General features: G+C 46.0%; 1 protein-coding gene across 4 annotated transcripts in view; it reads right to left on the minus strand.

The window, feature by feature from the left end:
* The window catches only part of LOC110513868 (ELKS/Rab6-interacting/CAST family member 1), a 268,459-nt gene that overhangs the window by 60,111 nt on the left and 185,746 nt on the right, over positions 1-22,602 (minus strand). For all 4 annotated transcript variants that reach the window (XM_036956818.1, XM_036956820.1, XM_036956816.1 and 1 more), the window contains one exon: positions 6,881-7,016. In XM_036956818.1, coding sequence (XP_036812713.1) covers positions 6,881-7,016 — 136 coding nt within the window. The remainder of the gene's footprint in view (positions 1-6,880; positions 7,017-22,602) is intronic.

The following is a 22,602-nucleotide window of genomic DNA, read 5'->3' on the forward strand; positions in this document are numbered from 1 at the left end:
GAGACTCTGGGAGTATTGATACTGAGTTAGGAAGGACGCCTGTATCTCTGTAGAGACTCTGGGAGTATTGATACTGAGTTAGGAAGGACGCCTGTATCTCTGTAGAGACTCTGGGAGTATTGATACTGAGTTAGGAAGGACGCCTGTATCTTTGTAGAGACTCTGGGAGTATTGATACTGCGTTAGGAAGGATGCCTGTATCTCTGTAGAGACTCTGGGAGTATTGATACTGAGTTAGGAAGGACGCCTGTATCTTTGTAGAGACGCTGGGAGTAGTGATACTGAGTTAGGAAGGACGCCTGTATCTCTGAAGAGACTCTGGGAGTACTGATACTGAGTTAGGAAGGACGCCTGTATCTTTGTAGAGACTCTGGGAGTATTGATACTGAGTTAGGAAGGACGCCTGTATCTTTGTCGAGACTCTGGGAGTATTGATACTGAGTTAGGAAGGACGCCTGTATCTCTGTAGAGACTCTGGGAGTATTGATACACCATCCAAAAAGTCATTAATAACTCAACCATGATATTTATTTTTTTATCCATCTACCAATAGCTGCTCTTCTTTGTGAAGCATTGGAAAACCTCCCTTGTCTTTGAACTTGAATCTGTGTTTGAAATTCACTACTCGACTGAGGGACCTTACAAATAATTGTTTGTGTAGTCATTAAAAAATCATGTTAAAACACTATAATTGCACACAGAGTCCATGCAACTTATTATGTGACTTATTAAGAACATTTTGAGTCCTGAACTTATTTAGGCTTGCCATAACAAACGGTTTGAAAATGTATTGACTCAAGAAATTTCAGTTTATCATTTTTAATTAATTTGTCAAATGTTCTAAAAATATAATTCCACTTTGACAATATGGGGTATTGTGTGGAGTACAGGGGCACAAATTCTAAAAAAAAATCAAGGGGTGTGAATACTTTCTGAAGGCCATGTATCTATTGCCATGTCCCCACAATGTTACCACACCCTAAATATACATCCTGGAAACCTTTTAAACAACAGACAACATGTGTTCTGGGAACATTCTTGTATCATCAGGTGAATGTTTTTTTGTACCATGAAAGAAACATGGTAGAATTATCTGCACAACTGGACAGTTTTTGTGTTTTGGGAACATATATTTTGCAATGTCTCCACAATGCTCTCACCAGAATGTTCCTACAAACAAATGAAACATTCTGGGAACCTTTAAAGAACAGGTTAAATATGTTCTCAGAACTGTTCCTACAACCTAATGAAACATTCTGGGAACCTTTAAAGAACAGGTTAAATATGTTCTCAGAACTGTTCCTACAACCTAATGAAACATTCTGGGAACCTTTAAAGAACAGGTTAAATGTGTTCTGGGAACCTTTAAAGAACAGGTTAAATGTGTTCTCAGAACCTTTAAAGAACAGGTTAAATGTGTTCTGGGAACCTTTAAAGAACAGGTTAAATGTGTTCTCAGAACCTTTAAAGAACAGGTTAAATGTGTTCTCAGAACCTTTAAAGAACAGGTTCAATGTGTTCTGGGAACCTTTAAAGAACAGGTTAAATGTGTTCTCAGAACCTTTAAAGAACAGGTTCAATGTGTTCTCAGAACCTTTAAAGAACAGGTTAAATGTGTTCTCAGAACCTTTAAAGAACAGGTTAAATGTGTTCTCAGAACCTTTAAAGAACAGGTTCAATGTGTTCTCAGAACCTTTAAAGAACAGGTTAAATGTGTTCTCAGAACCTTTAAAGAACAGGTTAAATGTGTTCTCAGAACCTTTAAAGAACAGGTTAAATGTGTTCTCAGAACCTTTAAAGAACAGGTTCAATGTGTTCTCAGAACATTTAAAGAACAGGTTCAATGTGTTCTCAGAACCTTTAAAGAACAGGTTCAATGTGTTCTCAGAACCTTTAAAGAACAGGTTCAATGTGTTCTCAGAACCTTTAAAGAACAGGTTCAATGTGTTCTCAGAACCTTTAAAGAACAGGTTCAATGTGTTCTCAGAACCTTTAAAGAACAGGTTAAATGTGTTCTCAGAACCTTTAAAGAACAGGTTAAATGTGTTCTCAGAACCTTTAAAGAACAGGTTAAATGTGTTCTCAGAACCTTTAAAGAACAGGTTAAATGTGTTCTCAGAACCTTTAAAGAACAGGTTAAATGTGTTCTCAGAACCTTTAAAGAACAGGTTCAATGTGTTCTCAGAACCTTTAAAGAACAGGTTCAATGTGTTCTCAGAACCTTTAAAGAACAGGTTCAATGTGTTCTCAGAACCTTTAAAGAACAGGTTAAATGTGTTCTCAGAACCTTTAAAGAACAGGTTCAATGTGTTCTCAGAACCTTTAAAGAACAGGTTCAATGTGTTCTCAGAACCTTTAAAGAACAGGTTCAATGTGTTCTCAGAACCTTTAAAGAACAGGTTCAATGTGTTCTCAGAACCTTTAAAGAACAGGTTCAATGTGTTCTCAGAACATTCTTGCAACATGTTTCATACAAACATTCTAGAATCATCACCATGACTGGACAGTTTTTTGTTTTATGAGAAGATTTGCCGCAACCTAACAAATGTTCTGGGAAATTTTACAGAACCAATTTTGGTTTGCTGGGCCTCCTCCTTCCCTGTCCTACGTCAAACCCATTCGGAGAGACTGAGCTAACGATGGAACAACGGGTGTCAACTTTCCAAATCTGTTCTGCCTCCATCACACACAGAACATAAAGACATGCCTGAGGGTCGGGGCCAAACCCCTGGACTATATCAGAGGGGAGACTGGACCCAGAACCATGAGGCCATGAAGCCTCCATCAGGCCCAGTGATCGGTCTGAGTTTGGCCAGGGACAGAGGCACAATGCTGGGTTCGGTTTGGCAGGAGGAGTGGGGCCCCACTGGTGGAGGGAAGGTGGGCTGGAGGAGTGGAGAAATGGAGGGATGGAGGGGCCAGAGCAGGGGCATGTATAGTGTGTCCTCAGGCTGGGAGACGGGAGAGAAATGGAGAGACAGGGGGAGGCAGGGGGAAGGCAGGAAGAGACAGGAGGAGACAGGGGGAGGCTGGGGGAGACAGGAGGGAGGCTGGGGAAGAGAGGAGGAGACAGGGGGAGGCTGGGGGAGGAGGAGACAGGGAGGCTGGGGGGAGACAGTGGGAGGCTGGGGGAGACATGAGGAAGGCTGGGGAAGAGAGGAGGAGACAGGGGGAGAGGAGGAGACAGGGGGAGGCTGGGGGGGAGAGGAGGAGACGGGGAGGCTGGGGGTAGAGGAGGAGACAGGGGGAGGCTGGGGGAGAGAGAGGAAACGGGGAGGCTAGGGGGAGACAGGGGGAGGCTAGGGGGAGACAGGGGGAGGCTAGGGGGAGACAGGGAGAGGCTGGGGAGAGAGAAGAGGAGAGAGGGGGAGGCTGGGGAGGAGAGGAGGAGACAGAGGGAGGCTGGGGGAGACAGGAGGGAGGCTGGGGAAGAGAGGAGGAGACAGGGGGAGAGGAGGAGACAGGGGGAGGCTGGGGGGGAGAGGAGGAGACGGGGAGGCTGGGGGGTAGAGGAGGAGACAGGGGGAGGCTGGGGGGGAGAGGAGGAGACAGGGGGAGGCTGGGGGGAGAGGAGGAGACAGGGAGGCTGGGGGTAGAGGAGGAGACAGGGGGAGGCTGGGGGGGAGAGGAGGAGACAGGGGGAGGCTGGGGGTGAGAGGAGGAGACAGGGGAGGCTGGGGGGAGACAGGGAGAGGCTGGGGAGAGAGAGGAGGAGAGAGAGTCTGCTGTATCGCAAAATTACCAGCAGGGACTGTTGACTTGGATGTAGAGGTTCACTCTAACCACAGCATGTGAACCAACGCTGAGCAAGCACACACACACACACACACTACTGAACGTCATTGACCAGGATGGAAAGGCATATCCGACATCCAACCCAATGAGCAATAACAACAGAAAGGAAACCCAGAACAGAGGACGGATAGAGGCTTGAGACAGAACATGAGAGAAAGACAGACTGAGAAAACAGTGAAACCACAGCAACGTGGGGGCTTATCGTTGTGGCGTTGTTGTCCCAATGACGACTCATGAATAATAACAGCCTGTGTTCCATGTGCGTCCCTAATGGCACCCTATAGTGCCTAGGGGGACTGGTACAAACGAGTGCACTATAAAGGCGATAGGGTGCTATTGGCGCAGAAATAAACAAACTATCCTCTGGTGGAGCTTTGTACTGTAACACAACCTGGAGAGATGGACTGAAGGGTACACACACACACACACACACACACACACACACACACACACACACACACTACCTGGAGAGATGGACTGAAGGGTACAACACACACACACACACACACACACACACACACACACACACACACACACACACATACACACACACACACACACACACACTACCTGGAGAGATGGACTGAAGGGTACAACACACACACTACCTAGCTAACACCAGGGATTATCACTGTATTAAGTTTCTCTCAGACCACTAATGAGAGGGTGGGCCCAGTGTCCACCCTGTACCCCTCCACCCACCATGGTCAGACCGGGTCAAACCAAAGTGTCTGTGATGTTCAGGGAGGGTGTGTGTGTGTTTCTTTAGCTGTACAGTTCTGAGTTCTGGTTTATAATGGGCTCTAGAGGGTTCTGGTTTCGCTGGTTTCTGGTGGGCTCTAGAAGGTTCTGGTTTCACTGGTTTCTAATGGGCTCTAGAAGGTTCTGGTTTCGCTGGTTTCTAGTGGGCTCTAGAAGGTTCTGGTTTCTAGTGGGCTCTAGAAGGTTCTGGTTTCACTGGTTTCTAATGGGCTCTAGAAGGTTCTGGTTTCACTGGTTTCTAATGGGCTCTAGAAGGTTCTGGTTTCGCTGGTTTCTAGTGGGCTCTAGAAGGTTCTGGTTTCTAGTGGGCTCTAGAAGGTTCTGGTTTCACTGGTTTCTAATGGGCTCTAGAAGGTTCTGGTTTCGCTGGTTTCTAGTGGGCTCTATAAGGTTCTGGTTTCGCTGGTTTCTAGTGGGCTCTAGAAGGTTCTGGTTTCTAGTGGGCTCTAGAAGGTTCTGGTTTCACTGGTTTCTAATGGGCTCTAGAAGGTTCTGGTTTCGCTGGTTTCTAGTGGGCTCTATAAGGTTCTGGTTTCGCTGGTTTCTAGGGGGCTCTAGAAGGTTCTGGTTTCGCTGGTTTCTAGTGGGCTCTAGAAGGTTCTGGTTTCGCTGGTTTCTAGTGGGCTCTAGAAGGTTCTGGTTTCTAGTGGGCTCTAGAAGGTTCTGGTTTCTAGTGGGCTCTAGAAGGTTCTGGTTTCGCTGGTTTCTAGTGGGCTCTAGAAGGTTCTGGTTTCTAGTGGGCTCTAGAAGGTTCTGGTTTCTAGTGGGCTCTAGAAGGTTCTGGTTCCACTGGTTTCTAGTGGGCTCTAGAAGGTTCTGGTTCATAGGTTCATGTCACTACATATTTTCACATCTTGTAAATTCCTTCCCCTCTATAACAACCTGACCGGCTACGGACAGTTGAATTTCTCCTACGAACGCAGCCCACTCTATCCCTCCACCCTACCGTCTAAACCTCCCTCCATCCCTTTATCCATCCGCCCAAAAACCACAATGGGGGAACGGAAAGGAGGTCATGGGAGTGGTGGAGGGAGTAGGAGCGGGGGAGGTGAGGGCGGTTTGGGAGCAGGAACCTGATTCGCCCATTTTACCTGAGAGGAATCGCAGATATTCTCAAATGAGGAACCAGAACAGGCTTCAAAGGACAGAGAAGAGAGGACAGAGAGGACGGAGAGGATGGAGAGGACAGAGAGGACAAATAGGAAAGAGAGGACAGAGAGGACGGAGAGGACAGAGAGGACGGAGAGGACAGAGAGGGTGGAGAGGACAGAGAGGGTGGAGAGGACAGAGAGGACAGAGAGGACAAATAGGAAAGAGAGGACAGAGAGGACGGAGAGAACAGAGAGGACGGAGAGGACAGAGAGGACAAATAGGAAAGAGAGGACAGAGAGGACAGAGAGGACAAATAGGAAAGAGAGGACAGAGAGGATGGAGAGGACAGAGAGGACAAATAGGAAAGAGAGGACGGAGAGGACAGAGAGGACGGAGAGGACGGAGAGGACAGAGAGGACAAATAGGAAAGAGAGGACAGAGAGGACGGGGAGAACAGAGAGGACGGACAGGACAGAGAGAGTGAGAGAACGAGAAACAGAAAAAGAATGATGGAGAAAATGAGAGAGAGGGGGAGGAGACAGAAATGTTTGTTCTACAATGAGGCCTCTACACCCTTAGAAACAAATTGCTATCTGGTTCCACGTAGAACCCTCTGTGGACACACACACACACACACAAATGGTTCTACCTAGAACCAAAAAGGGTTGTCCTGTGGGGACAGAGTGTACACAGCCTTCACACATCATCAGACAGAGTGTACACAGCCTTCACACATCATCAGACAGAGTATACACAGCCTTCACACATCATCAGACAGAGTGTACACAGCCTTCACACATCATCAGACAGAGTGTACACAGCCTTCACACATAATCAGACAGAGTGTACACAGCCTTCACACATCATCAGACAGAGTGTACACAGCCTTCACACATCATCAGACAGAGTGTACACAGCCTTCACACATCATCAGACAGAGTGTACACAGCCTTCACAAATCAACAGACAGAGTGTACACAGCCTTCACACATCATCAGACAGAGTGTACGCAGCCTTCACACATCATCAGACAGAGTGTACACAGCCTTCACACATCATCAGACAGAGTGTACGCAGCCTTCACACATCATCAGACAGAGTGTACGCAGCCTTCACACATCATCAGACAGAGTGTACACAGCCTTCACACATCATCAGACAGAGTGTACACAGCCTTCACACATCATCAGACATACAGTGGAGAGTGGAACAAGAGAAACACCTCTCTCACCTTGACGTGTTGAGAGCTCTCATTGAGGTTGTCCTCTCTCTTCCTGACCTCCTGCACCAGCTGGGCGTTCTTACTCTTCTCCACCTGCTCCTTATGTTTCAGGTGGGCCACCGTCTTAGTCTGGTCCTTCACCTGTCTGGAGAGATACAGGGGGGAGGACAGTTAGATAACATACAGACTACACTAGTCCTAACACCTGTCTGGAGAGATACAGGGGAGAGGACAGTTAGATAACATACAGACTACACTAGTCCTAACACCTGTCTGGAGAGATACAGGGGGAGAGGACAGTTATATAACATACAGACTACACTAGTCCTAACACCTGTCTGGAGAGATACAGGGGAGAGGACAGTTAGATAACATACAGACTACACTAGTCCTAACACCTGTCTGGAGAGATACAGGGGAGAGGACAGTTAGATAACATACAGACTACACTAGTCCTAACACCTGTCTGGAGAGATACAGGGGGAGAGGACAGTTAGATAACATACAGACTACACTAGTCCTAACACCTGTCTGGAGAGATACAGGGGAGAGGACAGTTAGATAACATACAGACTACACTAGTCCTAACACCTGTCTGGAGAGATACAGGGGAGAGGACAGTTAGATAACATACAGACTACACTAGTCCTAACACCTGTCTGGAGAGATACAGGGGAGAGAGGACAGTTATATAACATACAGACTACACTAGTCCTAACACCTGTCTGGAGAGATACAGGGGAGAGGACAGTTAGATAACATACAGACTACACTAGTCCTAACACCTGTCTGGAGAGATACAGGGGGAGAGGACAGTTAGATAACATACAGACTACACTAGTCCTAACACCTGTCTGGAGAGATACAGGGGAGAGGACAGTTAGATAACATACAGACTACACTAGTCCTAACACCTGTCTGGAGAGATACAGGGGGAGAGGACAGTTAGATAACATACAGACTACACTAGTCCTAACACCTGTCTGGAGAGATACAGGGGAGAGGACAGGTAGATAACATACAGACTACACTAGTCCTAACACCTGTCTGGAGAGATGCAGGGGGAGAGGACAGTTAGATAACATACAGACTACACTAGTCCTAACACCTGTCTGGAGAGATACAGGGGAGAGAGGACAGTTATATAACATACAGACTACACTAGTCCTAACACCTGTCTGGAGAGATACAGGGGAGAGGACAGTTAGATAACATACAGACTACACTAGTCCTAACACCTGTCTGGAGAGATACAGGGGGAGAGGACAGTTAGATAACATACAGACTACACTAGTCCTAACACCTGTCTGGAGAGATACAGGGGAGAGGACAGTTATATAACATACAGACTACACTAGTCCTAACACCTGTCTGGAGAGATACAGGGTAGAGGACAGGTAGATAACATACATACTACACTAGTCCTAACACCTGTCTGGAGAGATACAGGGGGAGAGGACAGTTAGATAACATACAGACTACACTAGTCCTAACACCTGTCTGGAGAGATACAGGGGGAGAGGACAGTTAGATAACATACAGACTACACTAGTCCTAACACCTGTCTGGAGAGATACAGGGGAGAGGACAGTTAGATAACATACAGACTACACTAGTCCTAACACCTGTCTGGAGAGATACAGGGGGAGAGGACAGTTAGATAACATACAGACTACACTAGTCCTAACACCTGTCTGGAGAGATACAGGGGAGAGGACAGTTAGATAACATACAGACTACACTAGTCCTAACACCTGTCTGGAGAGATACAGGGGAGAGGACAGTTAGATAACATACAGACTACACTAGTCCTAACACCTGTCTGGAGAGATACAGGGGGAGAGGACAGTTATATAACATACAGACTACACTAGTCCTAACACCTGTCTGGAGAGATACAGGGGAGAGGACAGTTAGATAACATACAGACTACACTAGTCCTAACACCTGTCTGGAGAGATACAGGGGGAGAGGACAGTTAGATAACATACAGACTACACTAGTCCTAACACCTGTCTGGAGAGATACAGGGGAGAGGACAGTTATATAACATACAGACTACACTAGTCCTAACACCTGTCTGGAGAGATACAGGGGAGAGGACAGTTAGATAACATACAGACTACACTAGTCCTAACACCTGTCTGGAGAGATACAGGGGGAGAGGACAGTTAGATAACATACAGACTACACTAGTCCTAACACCTGTCTGGAGATATACAGGGGAGAGGACAGTTAGATAACATACAGACTACACTAGTCCTAACACCTGTCTGGAGAGATACAGGGTAGAGGACAGGTAGATAACATACAGACTACACTAGTCCTAACACCTGTCTGGAGAGATACAGGAGAGAGAGGGGAGTGAACATAGCCTTGCTATTGAGAAAGGCAGCCGTAGACAGACATGGCTCTCAAGAGAAGACAGGCTATGTGCTCACTGCCCACAAAATGAGGTGGAAACTGAGCTGCACTTCCTAACCTCCTGCCCAATGTATGACCATATTAGAGAGACATATTTCCCTCAGATTACACAGATCCAGAAAGAATTACAAAACAAACCCAATGTTGATAAACTCCCATATCTACTGGGTGAAATACCACAGTGTGACATCACAGCAGCAAGATTTGTGACCTGTTGCCATGAGAAAAGGGCAACCAGTGAAGAACAAACACCATTGTAAATACAACCCATATTTATGCTTATTTATTTTATCTTGTGTCCTTTAACCATTTGTACATTGTTACAACACTGTATATATATATAATATGACATTTGAAATGTCTTTATTCTTTTGGAACTTCTGTGAGTGTAATGTTTACTGTTCATTTTTATTGTTTATTTCACTTTTGTATATTATCTACTTCACTTGCTTTGGTAATGTTAACACATGTTTCCCATGTCAATAAAGCCCCTTGAATTGAATGTAATTGAGAGGAGAGGTCTGGTGCTCCTCCAAAGCCCATTACAGAGGAACAAGGTGATATGAAGTGGAACAGTGGAACAGGGCTGAGTGGAACAGGGCTGAGAGGAACAGGGCTGAGTGGAACAGGGCTGAGTGGAACAGGGCTGAGTGGAACAGGGCTGAGTGGGGCCAACACATACCTGTTATAGCACCTGATCACTCAAGACTACAGGAAGGTGTGTGCTTAGGACAAGTACACACACACACACACACACACACACACACACAGGCCCAGCAGGCAAAATGTCCAGACACAGACAAAACCCACAGTATCAGCTCTAACTGGGGACATAGAACATGCTGCAGTGTAGAGAGAAGAGCCCAGTCCAGTCCAGTCCAGTCCAGTCTAGTCTAGTCTAGTCTAGTCTAGTCTAGCTCAGCCCAGCCCAGCCCAGTCCAGTCCAGCCCAGTCTAGCTCAGCCCAGTCCAGTCTAGTCCAGTCCAGACATTTGCCCCGCCCAGGCCAGTCCAGTCCAGTCTAGTCCAGCTCAGCCAAGTCCAATCCAGACATTCCCCCAGTCCAGTGTAAGTCCAGTCCAGACATTGCCCGAGCCCAGTCCAGTCTGTACCCCTAGTTGTTGTTAGAGGAGCTGGGTATGTGTGTGTGGGTGTGTGTGTGTGTATGAGAGTGTGTGGGGGTATGAGTGTGAGTGTGTGTGTGTATGTGTGTGTGGGTATGAGTGTGTGTGTGTACCTGCGTGCAGAATGGTGTCAGCAACTCACAGAGGGAACACAGAGACTAGACCAATGTAGATGGGCAGAGATGATACAATGCTGTGTCTGGGTCTCACAGGGAGAACAGAACTGGGTCTCACAGAGAGAACAGAACTGGGTCACACAGGGAGAACAGAACTGGGTCTCACAGGGAGAACAGAAATGGGTCACACAGGGAGAACAGAACTGGGTCTCACAGGGAGAACAGAACTGGGTCTCACAGGGAGAACAGAACTGGGTCTCACAGGGAGAACAGAACTGGGTCTCACAGGGAGAACAGAACTGGGTCTCACTGGGAGAACAGAACTGGGTCACACATTGAGAACAGAACTGGGTCTCACAGGGAGAACAGAACTGGGTCTCACAGGGAGAACAGAACTGGGTCTCACAGGGAGAACAGAACTGGGTCACACAGGGAGAACAGAACTGGGTCTCACAGGGAGAACAGAACTGGGTCACACAGGGAGAACAGAACTGGGTCTCACAGGGAGAACAGAACTGGGTCTCACAGGGAGAACTGGGTCTCACAGGGAGAACAGAACTGGGTCTCACAGGGAGAACAGAACTGGGTCTCACAGGGAGAACAGAACTGGGTCTCACAGGGAGAACAGAACTGGGTCTCACAGGGAGAACAGAACTGGGTCTCACAGGGAGAACAGAACTGGGTCACACAGGGAGAACAGAACTGGGTCTCACAGGGAGAACAGAACTGGGTCTCACAGGGAGAACAGAACTGGGTCACACAGGGAGAACAGAACTGGGTCTCACAGGGAGAACAGAACTGGGTCACACAGGGAGAACAGAACTGGGTCTCACAGGGAGAACAGAACTGGGTCACACAGGGAGAACAGAACTGGGTCACACATTGAGAACAGAACTGGTTCTCACAGGGAGAACAGAACTGGGTCTCACAGGGAGAACAGAAATGGGTCTCACAGGGAGAACAGAACTGGGTCTCACAGGGAGAACAGAACTGGGTCTCACAGGGAGAACAGAACTGGGTCTCACAGGGAGAACAGAACTGGGTCACACAGGAAGAACATAACTGGGTCACACAGGGAGAACAGAACTGGGTCTCACAGGGAGAACAGAACTGGGTCTCACAGGGAGAACAGAACTGGGTCTCACAGGGAGAACAGAACTGGGTCTCACAGGGAGAACAGAACTGGGTCACACAGGAAGAACAGAACTGGGTCACACAGGGAGAACAGAACTGGGTCTCACAGGGAGAACAGAACTGGGTCACACAGGGAGAACAGAACTGGGTCTCACAGGGAGAACAGAACTGGGTCTCACAGGGAGAACAGAACTGGGTCTCACAGGGAGAACAGAACTGGGTCACACAGGGAGAACAGAACTGGGTCACACATTGAGAACAGAACTGGGTCTCACAGGGAGAACAGAACTGGGTCTCACAGGGAGAACAGAACTGGGTCTCACAGGGAGAACAGAACTGGGTCTCACAGGGAGAACTGGGTCTCACAGGAAGAACAGAACTGGGTCTCACAGGGAGAACAGAACTGGGTCTCACAGGGAGAACAGAACTGTCTGTTTAATGATCCAGTCATTTGAATGATGTAAAGCATATATTTCTCTAAGTGGACGATCAATAACTTACAGTAGAGTTGGAATGGCAAACACATTGCATGTCTGTATGTTCATGAGTGTGTGTGTACAGTATGTCCATGCATATATGAGTGTGTGTGTGCGTACGTGCGTGTGTGCGTGTGTGTGTGCGTGTGTGTGTGTGTGTGTGTGTGTGTGTGTGTGTGTGTGTGTGTATAACAGGTCATAAATATCCAGGAATGTTCAAACTTGGTGTTTCCAACCCGGTCAGCCATCTGCTTGGCTACAGAGCAGTTTCCCAATGAACAACTGGCCCCCCTTATTCTCTACAGACAGTCTCCTGGACTGAGTCCCTAATGACACCCTGTCCTCTATATAGTGCACTAGTCATGACCAGAACCCTATGGTATGAAGGGTGTAGAGTGAACAGAACCCTATGGTATGAAGGGTGAACACAACCCTATGGTATGAAGGGAGTAGAGTGAACAGAACCCTATGGTATGAAGGGTGAACAGAACCCTATGGTATGAAGGGAGTAGGGTGAACAGAACCCTATGGTATGAAGGATGAACAGAACCCTATGGTATGAAGGGAGTAGAGTGAACAGAACCCTATAGTATGAAGGGTGAACAGAACCATATGGTATGAAGGGTGAACAGAACCCTATGGTATGAAGGGAGTAGAGTGAACAGAACCCTATGGTATGAAGGGTGAACAGAACCCTATTGTATGAAGGGTGAACAGAACCCTATGGTATGAAGGGTGAACAGAACCCTATGGTATGAAGGGTGAACAGAACCCTATGGTATGAAGTGTGAACAGAACCCTATGGTATGAAGGGTGAACAGAACCCTATGGTATGAAGGGAGTAGGGTGAACAGAACCGTATGGTATGAAGGATGAACAGAACCCTATGGTATGAAGGGAGTAGAGTGAACAGAACCCTATAGTATGAAGGGTGAACAGAACCATATGGTATGAAGGGTGAACAGAACCCTATGGTATGAAGGGAGTAGAGTGAACAGAACCCTATGGTATGAAGGGTGAACAGAACCCTATGGTATGAAGGGTGAACAGAACCCTATGGTATGAAGGGTGAACAGAACCCTATGGTATGAAGGGTGAACAGAACCCTATGGTATGAAGGGTGAACAGAACCCTATGGTATGAAGGGTGAACAGAACCCTATGGTATGAAGGGAGTAGGGTGAACAGAACCCTATGGTATGAAGGGTGAACAGAACCCTATGGTATGAAGGGAGTAGGGTGAACAGAACCCTATGGTATGAAGGATGAACAGAACCCTATGGTATGAAGGGAGTAGAGTGAACAGAACCCTATGGTATGAAGGGTGAACAGAACCCTATGGTATGAAGGGTGAACAGAACCCTATGATATGAAGGGAGTAGGGTGAACAGAACCCTATGGTATGAAGGATGAACAGAACCCTATGGTATGAAGGGAGTAGAGTGAACAGAACCCTATGGTATGAAGGGTGAACAGAACCCTATGGTATGAAGGGTGAACAGAACCCTATGGTATGAAGGGTGAACAGATCCCTATGGTATGAAGGGTGAACAGAACCCTATGGTATGAAGGGTGAACAGAACCCTATGGTATGAAGGGAGTAGAGTGAACAGAACCCTATGGTATGAAGGGTGAACAGAACCCTATGGTATGAAGCGTGAAAAGAACCCTATGGTATGAAGGGAGTAGGGTGCACAACCAACACAACCAACACAACCAGCACAACACAACCAACACAACCAACACAACACAACCAACACTACACAACCAACACAACACAACCAACACAACCAACAACACAACCAACACAACCAACACAACCAACACAACCAACAACACAACCAACACAACACAACCAACACAACCAACAACACAACCAACACAACACAACCAACACAACCAACAACACAACAAACACAACACAACACAACACAGCCAACACAACACAACCAACACAACCAGCACAACGAACACAACACAACTAACACAACACAAAGCAACCAACACAACACAACCAACACTACACAACCAACAACACAACCAACACAACCAACAACACAACCAACACAACACAACCAACACAACCAACACAACACAACACAACCAACACAACCAACACAACCAACACAACACAACCAACACAACCAACACAACCAACACAACACAACCAACACAACACAACACAACCAACACAACCAACACAACACAACACAACCAACACAACCAACACAACCAACACAACCAACCAACACAACCAACACAACACAACCAACACAACCAACACAACCAACACAACACAACCAACACAACACAACACAACCAACACAACCAACACACCCAACACAACCAACACAACACAACACAACACAACCAACACAACACAACCAACACAACCAACACAACCAACACAACCAACACACCCAACACAACCAACACAACCAACACAACACAACACAACACACACAACCAACACAACCAACACAACACAACCAACACAACCAACACAACACAACACAACCAACACAACACAACACAACACAACCAACACAACACAACCAACACAACACAACCAACACAACCAACACAACACAACCAACACAACCAACACAACACAACCAACACAACCAACACAACACAACCAACACAACACAACCAACACAACACAACCAACACAACCAACACAACACAACCAACACAACCAACACAACCAACACAACACAACCAACACAACACAACCAACACAACACAACCAACACAACACAACCAACACAACCAACACAACACAACACAACCAACACAACCAACACAACACAACACAACCAACACAACCAACACAACCAACACAACCAACACAACACAACCAACACAACACAACCAACACAACCAACACAACACAACACAACCAACACAACCAACACAACCAACACAACCAACACAACACAACCAACACAACCAACACAACCAACACAACACAACCAACACAACCAACACAACACAACACAACCAACACAACCAACACAACACAACACAACCAACACAACCAACACAACACAACCAACACAACCAACCAACACAACCAACACAACACAACCAACACAACCAACACAACCAACACAACACAACCAACACAACACAACACAACCAACACAACCAACACACCCAACACAACCAACACAACACAACACAACACAACACAACACAACCAACACAACCAACACAACACAACCAACACAACCAACACAACACAACCAACAACACAACCAACACAACACAACCAACACAACACAGCCAACACAACACAACCAACAACACAACCAACACAACACAACCAACAACACAACCAACACAACACAACCAACAACACAACCAACACAACCAACACAACACAACCAACACAACACAACCAACACAACACAACACAACACAACACAACACAACCAACACAACACAACCAACAAAACACAGCCAACACAACACAACACAACCAACACAACACAACCAACACAACACAACCAACACAACACAACACAACACAACACAACACAACCAACACACCCAACACAACCAACACACCCAACACAACCAACACAACCAACACAACACAACACAACCAACACAACCAACACAACACAACCAACACAACCAACACACCCAACCAACACAACCAACACAACACAACCAACACAACACAACCAACACAACCAACACAACCAACACAACACAACCAACACAACACAACCAAGACAACACAACCAACACAACCAACATAACACAACACAACCAACACAACCAACACAACACAACACAACCAACACAACCAACACAACCAACACAAACAACACAACCAACACAACACAACCAACACAACCAACACAACACAACACAACCAACACAACCAACACAACCAACACAACACAACACAACCAACACAACCAACACAACCAACACAACACAACCAACACAACCAACACAACACAACCAACACAACACAACACAACCAACACAACCAACACAACACAACACAACCAACACAACCAACACAACCAACACAACCAACCAACACAACCAACACAACACAACCAACACAACCAACACAACCAACACAACACAACCAACACAACACAACACAACCAACACAACCAACACACCCAACACAACCAACACAACACAACACAACACAACACATCACAACACAACACAACCAACACAACCAACACAACCAACACAACCAACACAACCAACACAACACAACACAACCAACACAACCAACACAACACAACCAACACAACACAACACAACCAACACAACACAACCAACACAACACAACCAACACAACCAACCCAACACAACCAACACAACACAACCAACACAACACAACCAACACAACCAACACAACACAACCAACACAACACAGCCAACACAACACAACACATCACAACACAACACAACCAACACAACCAACACAACACAACCAACACAACCAACACAACACAACACAACACAACCAACACAACCAACACAACACAACCAACACAACCAACACAACACAACACAACCAACACAACACAACACAACCAACACAACACAACCAACACAACACAACACAACCAACACTACACAACCAACACAACACAACCAACACAACACAACACAACACACACAACCAACACAACCAACACAACACAACACAACCAACACAACACAACCAACACAACACAACACAACCAACACAACACAACCAACACAACACAACCAACACAACACAACACAACCAACACAACACAACCAACACAACACAACCAACACAACACAACACAACCAACACAACACAACACAACCAACACAACACAACCAACCAACACAACCAACACAACACAACACAACACAACCAACACAACACAATCAACACAACCAACACAACACAACACAACCAACACAACACAACCAACACAACACAACCAACACAACACAACCAACACAACACAACACAACCAACACTACACAACCAACACAACACAACCAACACAACCAACACAACACAACACAACACACACAACCAACACAACCAACACAACACAACCAACACAACCAACACAACACAACACAACCAACACAACACAACACAACCAACACAACACAACACAACCAACACAACACAACCAACACAACACAACCAACACAACACAACACAACCAACACAACACAACCAACACAACACAATCAACACAACCAACACAACACAACACAACCAACACAACACAACCAACACAACACAACCAACACAACACAACCAACACAACACAACACAACCAACACTACACAACCAACACAACACAACCAACACAACCAACACAACACAACACAACACACACAACCAACACAACCAACACAACACAACCAACACAACCAACACAACACAACCAACACAACCAACACAACCAACACAACACAACCAACACAACCAACACAACACAACCAACACAACACAACACAACCAACACAACACAACACAACCAACACAACACAACCAACCAACACAACCAACACAACACAACACAACACAACCAACACAACACAATCAACACAACCAACACAACACACACAACCAACACAACACAATCAACACAACCAACACAACACACACAACCAACACAACACAACCAACACAATCAACACAACACAACGCTTAGGGCAGAAGGGCCCCACATACTGTGCTGCGCTGTGCGTGCTCACACATGCTAAGTAATCACACACACGAGCACTGTTACATTCCCCAGTTTATGTGTTGTAGTTTGTGTATTTGCATGTGTTTTATTTCAGGAAATGGCTTCCTGAAATCCCTCAAACAGCTGATTGGTCGACTCCAGGGCTAATTGGAGAGCTGACCCCGCCCCCTCGTCAAGACACAGCTGTCTCCAATTACACATTCATTCTGAAGCTATATAAAAGCCAGTGTTCTGCTCAGGAGAGAGAGATTTGGACGCACGCACGCGCACACACGCGCACATGCACGCACGCACGCACGCACGCACGCACGCACACACACACACACACACACACACACACACACACACACACACACACACACACACACACACACACACACACACAGCTTTATGTCAGTTTCTTTGGGAGCAGGGATTACTTTGGGAGCAGGGATTACTTTGGGAGCAGGGATTACTTTGGGAGCAGGGATTACTTTGGGAGCAGGGATTACTTTGGGCGCAGGGATTACTTTGGGAGCAGGGATTACTTTGGGAGCAGGGATTACTTTGATTCTCAAACTTCATGAAGCTTTAATGTTTTCAAACTTTGAATTACCATTATTTACATGGTCTTCAAATTCAGAAAAATAATTAAGGAGTGGATATTAATGTTGCATCTAAAAGTAATTTTCATTCCTCCTGACATTAATATTTGATAGGAAATTATTTTGGCTACAGGGGGTTTACTTCTAGAGTCTAGATTTCATAAAACGACTTATCCCTGAATTACCATGAAAACATCAGTGATCTAGTTTTTTTTTTTAAATATCTGTATCAAATGTTCCTTTGAAAGTGAGATGAAGGATCTAGTTTATTATTTAGCGTTATTGTGGTCAGAAGACGCCTGGGAAAGAACCCCAGTTGTCTGGTAGGAGTCAATGATCTGTGTTTATAATAATAGTAGCAGTTTACTGCCTCTGCCTACATGGCTATTATTACTATTTGATAAGGGGGGAGACGGCACCTTTTAGGACCAGGCAGGCAGAGTGCAGATCAACTCCCAGAGGACCCCTATAGGACCGCTTCTAAAGCCTAATGGGTCTATTTGAAGGCTCCTGCACAATTGCCTGATTCAAAAGGAGTCATTGTCAGTGACCAAACAAAATGAGACCCTAAAATGAGAGGAGCAGAGGAAATAATTATAGGGATGGTTCGAAATGAAGATGCCATCTGTATAGAGAAATACATACACAACCATCGAGAGAGGAGAGGAGAGGAGAGGAGAGGAGAGGAGAGGAGAGGAGAGGAGAGGAGAGGAGAGGAGAGGGATAGAGGGGAGAGGAGAGGAGAGGAGGTAGGAGGGGGATAGAGAGGAGAGGAGGTAGGAGGGGGATAGAGAGGAGAGGAGAGGAGAGGAGAGGAGAGGAGAGGGATAGAGAGGAGAGGAGGTAGGAGGGGGATAGAGAGGAGAGGAGAGGAGGTAGGAGGGGGATAGAGAGGAGAGGAGGTAGGAGGGGGATAGAGAGGAGAGGAGAGGAGAGGAGGTAGGAGGGGGATAGAGAGGAGAGGGGAGGAGAGGAGAGGAGAGGAGACGAGGAGAGGAGAGGAGAGGGGAGGAGAGGAGAGGAGAGGAGAGGAGAGGAGAGGAGAGGAGAGGAGAGGAGAGGAGAGGAGAGGAGAGGAGAGGACGGGAAAGGAGAGGAGATGAGACGAGAGGACGGGAGAGGAGAGGAGAGGAGAGGAGAGGAGGAGCAGAGGGGAGAGGATCTGCGTTGAAAGGAGGGAAAGGAAGAGTAGGGGCGAGGAGAGGAGGGGAGAGGAGGAGCAGAGGGGAGAGGAGAGGAGTTGAGGGGATGATGGCTACAGTGTAGGTCTTTCATATCTGTTGGTCTCAGAGTATCTAAATGTCTGATTTCCCCCCTTTAAACGTGGGCTAAAGCTCTGACAGGGCTGGTTCTGACTGTGTACCCCCCCCCCCTCACACACACAGACACAGACACACACAGACACACCACATCCCACGCTCCAAGCCCAAAATTGGATAAACAGCACAAAGTCAACTAAGGACATTGACTGTTTGGCTCTCATAAAAGCATGACCTGCACCATCAAAGACAAACCTCATTCTAAAATACCACTCTATTCCCTATATAGTGCACTACCCTACGGGCCCTGGTCAACAGTAGTGCACTACATTGGGCATAGGGTTTCATTTGGGACGCAGCAGTAAGACCAGCATTACAGCTAAAGCCACAGGCACACGCTTCCCCCAGAATGTCAGTCAGAAGATTGTTGATGGTTGTTTTCCTTTCCCCCCTCTCTACGACCCGGGGTCTTTACATTGGCTAGCAGGACGCTGACACTGGCCTCATTGGCTGGGCCTGGCGTTGGCGTTTAGCTAGCGTTGCCAGGGAGCGGTCGGTGTCGTAAAGATGAACGCTCGAGTGCCGGGGCCGAGGTGAAAGAACCGACGCGGTCCAATTGCTACTCTAATCCTTATGTAGTGCACTCCTTTTGACCATGGCCCACAGTGTTCTAGTTAAACGTAGTGCACTATGAAGGGAAGAGGCTGCTATTTGGGACACCTCCATTGATTTCCTTTCCCGCCTCGTCCACGCGGGAGTGTTCTATTCTCACACAGCTGAGGCAGACTAAAGCCTGATTGGACAACACGGCAGAACTCGTACGATCCGACCCGTGGCGTTGTGGTTAGCGGTTAGCATTGGCACGGATGCTACAGAAAGCTCTGGAAGGGGGAGGCTAAACAGAGGAACCCAGCCATGGTGTGTTGTTAGCTGGGTGTTCTCAGACCCAGGGAAGGGTGAACCAGGGTGGAGATGGGATAGGTTACAGGGATCGATGCACTGCATTGCCAGAGAGCTGGGGCCAGAGCTTGGACCACGGCCCTCTAACGAGTGGACAGGGTCTGCTGTTTCTCAGAGCCAGTGGCTGTAACAGTAACATCTATGTTATGGCAGAGGTGGAGCGAAGAGGTGGGTTGTGGGAAGGCAACACACCCCCTACCCTGGCTGGCTAATCTGGTACCACATGGCGGTGTAGCCTCAGACCAACCAGACCAGGCCGACATGTTCTGCCCCAGCCAAGGCTAACGGAAAAAGACCCGACCGACGATTGCACCACATCCAGAGACAGGGACGTGCTCAGCAGATCCAGGCTGCCTACAGTGAGCCTTGGCTGGGGCTGGAAACAGACACAGACCTCCCCGGATCACTGTGGAACCACAAAGACATGAGCTGTGTCCCAAATGGCACTATATCACCTTTATAGGGCCCCATGGGCCTTGGGCAAAAGTAGTGCACTACATAGGGAATATAATGCCATTTCAGATGCAGACATGGCCTTCCCCTCCCCAGCACTGACAGACTGATGGAGCATGTCACAAAGGCAACACTAATAATATGACCTCAATCCAGCTGAGGTAATAATATAATAACCAGCTGAGGTAATAATATAATAACCAGCTGAGGTAATAATATAATAACCAGCTGAGATAATACTATAATAACAAGCTGAGGTAATAATCTCATAGCCAGCTAAGATAATAAGATAACAATAATAATAACCAGCTGAGATAACAATAATAATAACCAGCTGAGGTAATACTATAATAACCAGCTGAGGTAATAATATAATAACCAGCTGAGGTAATAATATAATAACCAGCTGAGGTAATAATATAATAACCAGCTACGTAATAATATAATAACCAGCTGAGATAATACTATAATAACCAGCTGAGGTAATAATCTCATAGCCAGCTAAGATAATAAGATAACAATAATAATAACCAGCTGAGATAACAATAATAATAACCAGCTGAGGTAATACTATAATAACCAGCTGAGGTAATAATATAATAACCAGCTGAGGTAATAATATAATAACCAGCTGAGGTAATACTATAATAACCAGCTACGTAATAATATAATAACCAGCTGAGGTAATAATATAATAACCAGCTGAGGTAATAATCTCATAGCCAGCTAAGATAATAAGATAACAATAATAATAACCTGCTGAGGTAATAATATAATAACCAGATGAGGTAATAATATAATAACCAGCTGAGGTAATAATATAATAACCAGCTGAGGTAATAATATAATAACCAGCTGAGGTAATAATATAATAACCAGCTGAGGTAATAATATAATAACCAGCTGAGGTAATAATATAATCACCAGCTGAGGTAGCTGAGGTAATAATATAATAACCAGCTGAGGTAATAATATAATAACCAGCTGAGGTAGCTGAGGTAATAATATAATAACCACCTGAGGTAATAATATAATAACCACCTGAGGTAATAATATAATAACCAGCTGAGGTAATAATATAATAACCAGCTGAGGTAATAATATAATAACCACCTGAGGTAATAATATAATAACCAGCTGAGGTAATAATATAATAACCAGCTGAGGTAATAATATAATAACCAGCAGCGATAATAATATAATAACCAGCTGAGGTAATAATATAATAACCAGCTGAGGTAATAATATAATAACCAGCTGAGGTAATAATATAATAACCAGCTGAGATAGTGAAGAAGAGGGATAGATCTCTTCCTGTTGGTCTTCAGGTTTTCCCCTGGTTATCATTATAAAACGGTGACATGTACGGTTGATTATCTCTACGATGATGTTGTTGAGGATTTTTTTATTTTATTTTTTATTTCACCTTTTATTTAACCAGTTCGGCCAGTTGAGAACAAGTTCTCATTTACAACTG

The sequence above is a fragment of the Oncorhynchus mykiss genome, chromosome 21 (genome assembly GCF_013265735.2).
Source record: "Oncorhynchus mykiss isolate Arlee chromosome 21, USDA_OmykA_1.1, whole genome shotgun sequence".
NCBI lineage: Eukaryota > Metazoa > Chordata > Actinopteri > Salmoniformes > Salmonidae > Oncorhynchus > Oncorhynchus mykiss.